Source organism: Panicum virgatum, chromosome 5K (assembly GCF_016808335.1).
Source record: "Panicum virgatum strain AP13 chromosome 5K, P.virgatum_v5, whole genome shotgun sequence".
NCBI classification, from domain to species: Eukaryota; Viridiplantae; Streptophyta; class Magnoliopsida; order Poales; family Poaceae; genus Panicum; species Panicum virgatum.
The window spans coordinates 61,720,843-61,728,942 of NC_053140.1; the positions used below are offsets into that span (position 1 = coordinate 61,720,843).

General features: G+C 41.4%; 2 protein-coding genes across 6 annotated transcripts; one reads left to right on the forward strand and one right to left on the reverse strand.

Moving 5' to 3' along the window:
• Window positions 1-424: 424 nt before the first annotated feature.
• LOC120709331 (syntaxin-61-like) lies at window positions 425-4,010 on the reverse strand. The gene is made up of 7 exons (XM_039994942.1): window positions 3,781-4,010; window positions 2,950-3,063; window positions 2,610-2,723; window positions 2,155-2,303; window positions 1,046-1,136; window positions 899-964; window positions 425-759 (listed from the first exon to the last, which is right to left on the reverse strand). Exons 1-7 carry the CDS (start codon window positions 3,832-3,834, stop codon window positions 649-651), a joined length of 699 nt encoding a protein of 232 aa, XP_039850876.1. The 5' UTR covers window positions 3,835-4,010; the 3' UTR covers window positions 425-648.
• A 78-nt stretch (window positions 4,011-4,088) lies between these two features.
• Window positions 4,089-7,609, forward strand: LOC120709332 (thioredoxin Y, chloroplastic-like). 5 transcript variants are annotated; one of them, XM_039994946.1, is made up of 5 exons: window positions 4,089-4,367; window positions 4,747-4,835; window positions 5,712-5,889; window positions 5,986-6,059; window positions 7,278-7,609. In XM_039994946.1, the coding sequence occupies exons 1-4, from the start codon at window positions 4,197-4,199 to the stop codon at window positions 6,049-6,051; spliced, it is 504 nt and encodes a 167-aa protein (XP_039850880.1). In that variant the 5' UTR covers window positions 4,089-4,196; the 3' UTR covers window positions 6,052-6,059; window positions 7,278-7,609. The 5 variants fall into 5 exon arrangements, with proteins under 5 accessions (XP_039850880.1, XP_039850882.1, XP_039850879.1 ...); XM_039994948.1 differs by lacking the exon at window positions 7,278-7,609 and adding an exon at window positions 6,896-7,160; XM_039994945.1 differs by lacking the exon at window positions 7,278-7,609 and adding an exon at window positions 6,973-7,160.
• The last annotated feature ends 491 nt before the right edge of the window (window positions 7,610-8,100 follow it).

Here is an 8,100-nt window from a genome sequence, read left to right on the forward strand (position 1 = left end):
TATTCCTTCTAATGTCGTTTATGCAGGTTAATATTTTGAATTTCTCAACATTCTCTAGTTCTATGTACCTTGACATGTGTTTCATTGCAAATATAATGCTGCTGCTGCCCAGCTGTCGACCGAGGAAGGTAAACACAACTACATTGCATAATACATGGTTTTCAGTTAGTAATGTATACATTTACAACGCGCACCCAGTCCATCCGTTATTATTTTGTTCCCACTCTCTTCTTTATTGTCACATAAAGTTCAGTCATGCCAGTCATATACAATGACTTTTTGCTTTCGGATAATTGTAATGGCATGGATCCAATTAACTCTTTTTTTTACAGCTTATTTGATATGTGTACATATTTCCTGATTTTATCTACTCACTTGCAAAGCTCCTTTTCGATCGTCTAAGTAAGCAAAAAGAGTTCAGTCATGTCAGTTTATCTTATTTGTTTTATCTTCCATGTTTATCGTCTCTGCGCGTGCCGCAAAGCACGCACGGTCCTTCCTAGTTCGATTACATTCGAAATGGCACAATTGCAAGAAAAAAACCTGATTTATAAAGGATGCGTAGCTCGTATACTGAGGTTTCACCACACATTACACAAAAGCAGATACCACAGATGGGAGAAACTGATGCCTCTGGTGCCCTTGTGGCTATGTCAAGAACACCAAAACGAAGAGAATAATGAATAGAACGACCAGGAACGCAATCAACATAATCTGCCCCTTGATGCCAGCCTTCTTCATCACCATGGCCACTCTTTTCTGCACCAGCACCACCCAGTGAGACAAAGACATGTTAAGGAGGTAATGCGGGATCAACCCGTCAAGTGCCTTGGCACGTGCTGCGTGCAAAACTGGAACACAAATAAAAGTACCCACTCAAGATAGCCAAACAACACACCTGCACAAAATCAAGTCGGTTGGAAGTAGTCTCCATCTCCAAGCTTAGGTCGTTTAAGATCCTTTCCTGTAAAACAGTCATGTACCCAGGTTAGTTTACAGTTCCTGCACAACTCTACCAACTTTGCACTTTGCCAATAGCAGTTACCTGTCCAGACAGCTCTTCGTGTATGGTTAGCCCTACACCACCAATCCTCTGGACACTCGCACTGAGCTCATCAAGTTCTTCATCCTGCTGCCTGAAGTAAAAGCATGGGTGTAGATATCAAACCAATGCAAAACATATGAACTTCATATTGCTACCGTTGAAACGTATACAGCTATAATTTGGCTAGCAAATTTGAGTTTAATCAGGATATGCATTTTTTTATATATACTATTTCAATAATTAAGGGAAAACAAGTATCAGGAATAACTTAATTGCAATCAAGAGCCTAATGCTTTAGTACATGTATATGTATTACTTCCAGAAACAAGAAAACAACAACAAAGCTAATGAATACCATATAACTACTTTGCAAAAAAAAAAAAAATCAGTATATCTTCCTCCTGAAGGAAAATGGTACAGATATAAAAGAACATAAACATATGAACCACACACCCAGCATGGTCACCATGGCATAATGTGCAGCATAGAAACAACCTGCCTCACAATTCCAAGTTTAATCATTATATGTATTTGTTTCAAATCCTTTGTTTTAAATCTTTTGACAGCTCAACAAACTGGTCATGGACTCAGGGATAACTTGATTAAAATTGATACCCTAACATGTGTGTGATGTACATGCAGTAACAAGAAAGAACAGTAAAAAAAAAATATTTCTACCTAAATAAAAATAAAATATGCTGGAGGAAAGACAAGAATCCATGAAAAAGGATAGGTTATCCAATTTAATAGTCCAGGGCAAGAAGTAAAGGCATCAACTGATTAACTGAACAAGAATACAAGGTTTATGTGCCACTAAGGCGAACTCAGCTTCAAGCAAGTACACTAACATTTTCGTGTGTGTGTCAAAAGAAAAAAAAAAGCCTTAACACAGAAGGGTAGTGTGCTTATGAATTATGATGGTTACAAGCACTGCCATTTACCAGCTGCTTCATGCGTGTGGTGACCAGAAAAAACATCAAATTTATGAATTATAAACCTACGTGCATATGCAACAACAGAATCCTGAGTTTAGTCATAACAACGAATGGATAACGTATTTCTGACCAACAGATTTGCACAGTGCATTAAAAACAACAAATCAAACTCACCTCATGAGTAGCTGCTGTCTATCTGATTCTGAAGAAATGAAGTCATCATTGTCTTGGGCAGAATAGAGGTTAGTCCTGTTTGTGTCCTGGTATTTTGAAGTTGCTGAATTGCTCTTCCCCTTTTCAACAGCTCTCCTGACTGTACCAACCTGAACATGTCCGATTCCGAGTGTAAGTGGGGATCCAGAATATAAAAACAGTAACTTGGCAATTGCAGAAGCGGAACAGGGTAACATGATATCCCCAATTGTTGTCTTTCATTTTCCATAATATAGGATGCCATGCAGGCTGCAATTGCGCAACACATGATGCTTAAAATATACCTCGTAGATAATCCGAAATATCAAAGAGTTCAATCATCAAATCATTGAAGACTTGCTATTTTGTGTGTGTGTGTGGGTTGGGGGGGGGGGGGTTACAAGTATGGAGTGAAGGATGGAATATCAAATGTACACCTGATTACGGGCAGAACCAGTCCAGTTTTTTCGTCTAGAAAGCTCGACCTCATCAAGTCCATAGTATGCTGGATCCCGTGATGCAACAGTGATTGCCTTTTCCAGCTCATCTACCTTTCAAAGCATCAATGCAAGTGAGTACCATTAAGAGCAGGACAATTACATCAAGGAAGTAAGATATCATAGTCCAAATCCCAGCATCAAAAGTGAACTGACACATCATATGACCCCAATGCGTAAGAATAAATTGGCTGCAAAAAATGGCCGAAGAAGGGGGGAAAATAACCTTATAAATGTACCAATGACAGAGTAGTGACAAGAGCAAAGACTTGGTTTGTACCTGCCACTCAATGCTTTCACAGCTGGTAAGAAACTCCTTTGTGAGGTGAACATATTCTCCTGTGTTGGAAGCAGTTTGCTGCCAGCGGTGGAAGGTGCTTTGCAGTTTATCAATCTGGACCAAAAAATAACTATACTCATCAGAACTTAAAAGAATAACATATAATAAAGATGAATTTGGATAAGGCGAGGTAGGCGACAGAAATGCAAAACAGTATTAATGTTGAGGAATAACAGGAAATAGACCTGATGTAATCGCATGGTGGTAGGATATGTTTCTGAAACTATCGCGTTACCTAACAAGAACAAAACGCAGGCAAACTATTCGACCTTGCATTACCAGATCAAGTTAAAGCCCCGAGTCCCCACTAGAAGAGCTTAGTGCTGCAGGTGTATCAATCAAGCAGCTTTCTTATCCCCAATTACATGTGTCTATAAACAAAAGAATGACCTCACACAACCAGGGGCGGAGGGAGGGGGGGGCGGGCAGGGGCCTGGCCCCCCTATGATCCAAAAATTTACACTAGAAATTTAAATTTTGGTTAAATTTTTATATAAATTTGTATGGTTGGCCCCCCCTAACAATGGAAAAAATGACTTTCTGGCTCCGCCCCTGCACACAACAGAGATTAAATTTGGAGAAGATCCCTAGCAGTAATTTGGAATTTTCCTAGTGTAACCAAAGCAGTTAACATCTTCCTCGCCCGATCGGGCATCGGATTTCCAATCTCCGTCGATGCAGAACGACGGCTGGCCGATGATAGGAAAAAGTTGGCAATCACTGGAACGAACGAAGAGGAGCATAAAGAGCGAGGAAAGTAGTAAGGAATACCGAGTCCTGGATCTCCTCCCGGACGATGTAGAACGGATCTTGCGCCGAGCTCATGGTGCCCCCGCGAACGGACTCTATGGATCCAGGATTTCTTCTCCTCCAAACCCTCGGTGACACTGCTGCGGGGAGAGATCCCCAGATCCCACTGCTTCGTCGTCTACCTCGGTGACACTGCTGCGTGCGGTGCGGTGCGGCTGCCTACCGGTCGGTCCGTCCGTGAGAGGCCTACCTGACCTGACCTGACCTGTTCTGCGGAGCTCCCCCCTAGACTCGGTTCACGGAGCACCGCTGGTCTACGTGGCGCATCGGGCCCACCGGACAGAGACGCCCCCCTCTCTCGGACTCTTTCCCCTTCTTCCTCCGCGGCATCGGGAGGGAGAGAGGCGAAGCGGATAAGGCTCGCTCCAGAACCCCCCATGGCGGCCTTCAACCCCGCCGCGGCGCTGACGTCGCCGGCTCCGTGCCGGCCCTCCGCCCTCGCCGTGCGTCTGCCGGCGGCTCGGTCTCTGCCGCTCCGCTGCTCGCCGCTAGCCCTGGGCCTCAGGCGTCGGACCGGGCATTCTCGGCGGGGTTCAGCCGCGCTCCGGGTGAGGCCTTCCTGGCATTCCTTTACTCGATGATTCTCGTTGTTTTCCCGACGAATTAATTTGTCTGCTGTGCCTGTTAGCGAATGGAATAATTGTTGATTTAAAATGTCTCTTAGCACAAACCTAATTCAAGTTAACTGTGGGTTATCGACAAACTTTGGTCCAGTAGTAGCAGCAGCTGACAAAATGCCTCAACTCCATCCTCACACTTTTGCCTTTTGCCTGTTAGCATATTTTTTGGGGCCTGTCCTCATAGTTTTACAACTGTTTTTCGTTTGTATTTCCACACCCCCACCCCCACCAAAAAAAAAAAAAAAAACTTGTGGGTTTCTGTCACCTTTTGTTCTTTCCTGATATTCACTATTTGGATTGTGGATAGGTGGAAGCTAAGAAGCAAACATTCTCTTCATTTGATGAGTTGCTGGAGAAGTCTGAGAAGCCTTTACTAGTTGACTTCTATGCAACTTGGTAAGCTACTGGAAGCAGTGAACCTACCAGATATAAGTTCCTTCCATTATCAGTCTGTTTCTAGGAAGTTTGTTGTATGCCATGTTCCTGCCATTCTGCCCAAAATGACGCTAACCATGTGGGAAATGAGAACTGCACTTGGGATTGCCATGCGTTCATCTTCTGTGTACATCGCATTCATCATATCCATCTCCTTTGCAGTTTCTTTTTTATATATAATATAGGAGTACAAAACTTCTGATAATAACTGAATTAATTTTTACCAAGTGGGGAAGGGCACGTGAGGTTGGGTCTGCTTTCCACTTCAGTCATTATTATTCAACTATGTGGCCTAACAAGTTCGTACCCAGTGCCGTAGGCTCCCGCACTGCGCGGGGTCTGGGGGAGGTTATTAGCGGGAGGTCTTTCCCACACACCGTGCAATGTGTACAAGTTCAATTGTGCAAATTTTCTTTTCACAACTGGCATGTCAAGTGCCCCAAATATAACTTACTGATTTCAATGTGTTTGCTTTGTGTGGTCAGTTTGTTCAAGTACTGTCCATGATGATGTGGATTATGTCCTTCTAAATTCTTACAAAACCAGACATGTGTGGACCATGCTTAATTGTTCATGCACTGTTTATGTTTTCCTTCCGAGTTCTATTACAACTGGGGAGGGAGAACCTAGTCTTGCAGTACACTTGTCAAGCATTGTCCTAACTCCAAACAGACACCAAGCATCTTCTGATTTGTTAGCTTCATTACACCATCTAAATGAACTATGACTAATTCTTATACTTTACATTGCTCTCTGCCTTTATGTAGCTTGATTTAGGAAGGTTGATCAATACTTTAAGGCATACATTTGTATTTCTTTATTTATTTTTTTGATCAGGTGTGGCCCATGCCAATACATGGTTCCCATACTTCAAGAAGTGAGTGAAAAGTTAAGCGAGAAGGTTCAAGTTGTGAAAATTGATACTGAGAAGTACGCAGCCATTGCAAGTCGTTACAGAATTGAAGCATTGCCAACTTTTATCATCTTCAAGAACAGGAAACCTTGCTATCGTTTTGTAAGTATTCAATAAACCATTTTTTGGTTATTTTTTTGAATAGTTTAACTTGGGCCAAACTGGTAATGATGCTATGCTTTATGTTTGGGCATTCAGGAGGGAGCGTTGCCTGCTAACCAGATGATTGAACAAATTGAGAATGCTTTGGCTGTCTCAGAGTAGCACACATGGTGAGCAGAGCAGAAAAGTTTTCTGAAAAATATGTGCTGCTACTGCTACCCCGTAACATGTGCCTCTGCATGTTAATGCTTCATTATTGTTCAAAACATTCTCAATTTTTTCTATATCATTACAGTCTGAAACTATGATATTGAAAATCTTGTAATGATTTGCTACTTGATCTTTCACTGTAGGGGCCAATAGAAATAGCAAAGCGTTCGAGTCCAAGCAAGTTGGGTAGCCTAGAAATAAAACCCAACAAGAGCTACCAACAGTAGGACTACGTTATATTTCGTAGAGAATTGTTTTCAGATCTAATGCAATGAACATTATTGGACACAAAAGTGCTGTGGTTTCATATCCTACTGCAGTCTGTTTTAGTCACCTGCAATTTTTCAGAAATCTGCTCCCTGGTTTCATTTGTTTCATTTCCATCTGCACTCCACAATGATACTCACTTTTGCTGGATTGAGGGATCGATTGGACGGCATATATTTGCCCAAAAATCAGTTAAGATGGTGGGTAGATACAAAATGCTCTTTATTTTTCTGAAGGGTTGTATTGAAAATTAAATATGATGCAATTCAAGTTCCAAGATCCAAACCTTCGACAGTAGATATCCTAAGCTTGAATCTGACTCCTCCACCCACCACCCTAGCCCAGCTACTTAAAGAAACTGATATTGGACCCGAGTTTCTGTTTGTTTGAAGAAACATATTTCTGTATTATCGTGAAAGTAAAATATCGACCAAATTGTTCTGTATTACTAAATATTTGGTGAAAGAAAAACATGTTGGGATGCTTTTATCTGCAATCAATTGTTTTTTTGTTGACTTTCATGATGCAGTTGTTTGTACCAGCTGCGTCTATCTTTTCTTTTGGCAGACTATGTGTAAATGTATTTCCCATGATTTGATCATCTAGCAAAGGTAATTGCCCGCAAGCGATGCTATATCAAGGATATGGAGGTTACATCCAAGATCCATGAGTTGTTAAATCTCTTAGTGTGCTTTGTTGGGTAAAATGTTCTGCTAGACTTTTATATCTTATACACGGTGCCTTTGGGTTCCACCTGCCATATTTGTGAATGATAAGAAAAATTAACGTTTTCATATTCCATTCTTACATGAGTTTCGTTTTATTGACACAGCATATGCATCCCTTCGCATTTGTCTTTCATAAATTCTGCTTTCCCATTTGTAATTTGTCATGTTGCATCCTTTGTCCAGACTTGAGCGGTTGAGCCTTACTATTTGAAAGCTTAGGGAGGATGAATTATTCTTTTGCCCCCGCTGTATCTCTCCCTCGCAGTGCTTGTGATTGTGGATTCTAGCATCTCTCTTCCTTAGAATATTAGCTTGTGTAGCGAATAAACAGATGCTATAAATATCCGTTCAGATTTATCTTCTCCATTCATGGAACCTCAAAAATGTCTGGTCTTTTCTGAACCAAAAGTATTAGTAGTGGTGCTCTGTTTAGCGTTGGAGTTTTTTTTATGGATCATGTACATGAGACTTAGTAAATCCAAACTTGTGTTGTATAAATAAATGCGATTGGCTGAGAACACGTTTCGAAGTGGCGCTGCTGGACATTTTGTAGTATATAACTATTTGCATGATATTGCGATTTTTAGTGTATGTTCTTGGTCTGTACGTGTATATATGCAATGCATGGTCTCGCTGTCATCACTCATCACCCAAAGGCGCCAGCTGAGTACTCTGAACGATCGGTGTGTTAACTTTTGAGAGCCACTCGTCTCGTCCTGGTGGAAAGAAGTTGTCGTCTGAAATGAGGATGAGAGTTATGTCGCACATTTTCTTTTCAGTTTTCACACACAAGATGCACAATTTTTTTTTGTTTAAAGAAACAAATGGGATGTACGTACGTACATTATTATTCTCTGACACTGAAAGAAGAAATGGAATTGATGTCGACATGTCGTCATTTCGTGATAGCTAGGCTTGTCTGAAAGAAGAATAGCTTTACAGAGTGCTGGGGGGAAGAAATCCTCCCAGTTGTCAAATTATCGCATGATCTTTTCAGAAAGAGAGA

What these genes read in the sequence shown, in the direction of transcription:
- LOC120709331 (XM_039994942.1), bottom strand. Translation starts at nt 3,834, where the DNA reads ATGAGCTCGGCGCAAGATCCGTTCTACATCGTCCGGGAGGAGATCCAG. An exon ending in CTGGTTCTGCCCGTAATCAG is followed by an intron (nt 2,304 to 2,609) that starts GTGTACATTTGA and finishes GGACATGTTCAG; the next exon opens with GTTGGTACAGTCAGGAGAGC. An exon ending in ACGAAGAGCTGTCTGGACAG is followed by an intron (nt 965 to 1,045) that starts GTAACTGCTATT and finishes ACTGTTTTACAG; the next exon opens with GAAAGGATCTTAAACGACCT.
- LOC120709332 (XM_039994946.1), top strand. Translation starts at nt 4,197, where the DNA reads ATGGCGGCCTTCAACCCCGCCGCGGCGCTGACGTCGCCGGCTCCGTGC. An exon ending in GGGGTTCAGCCGCGCTCCGG is followed by an intron (nt 4,368 to 4,746) that starts GTGAGGCCTTCC and finishes GATTGTGGATAG; the next exon opens with GTGGAAGCTAAGAAGCAAAC. An exon ending in GGAAACCTTGCTATCGTTTT is followed by an intron (nt 5,890 to 5,985) that starts GTAAGTATTCAA and finishes TTGGGCATTCAG; the next exon opens with GAGGGAGCGTTGCCTGCTAA.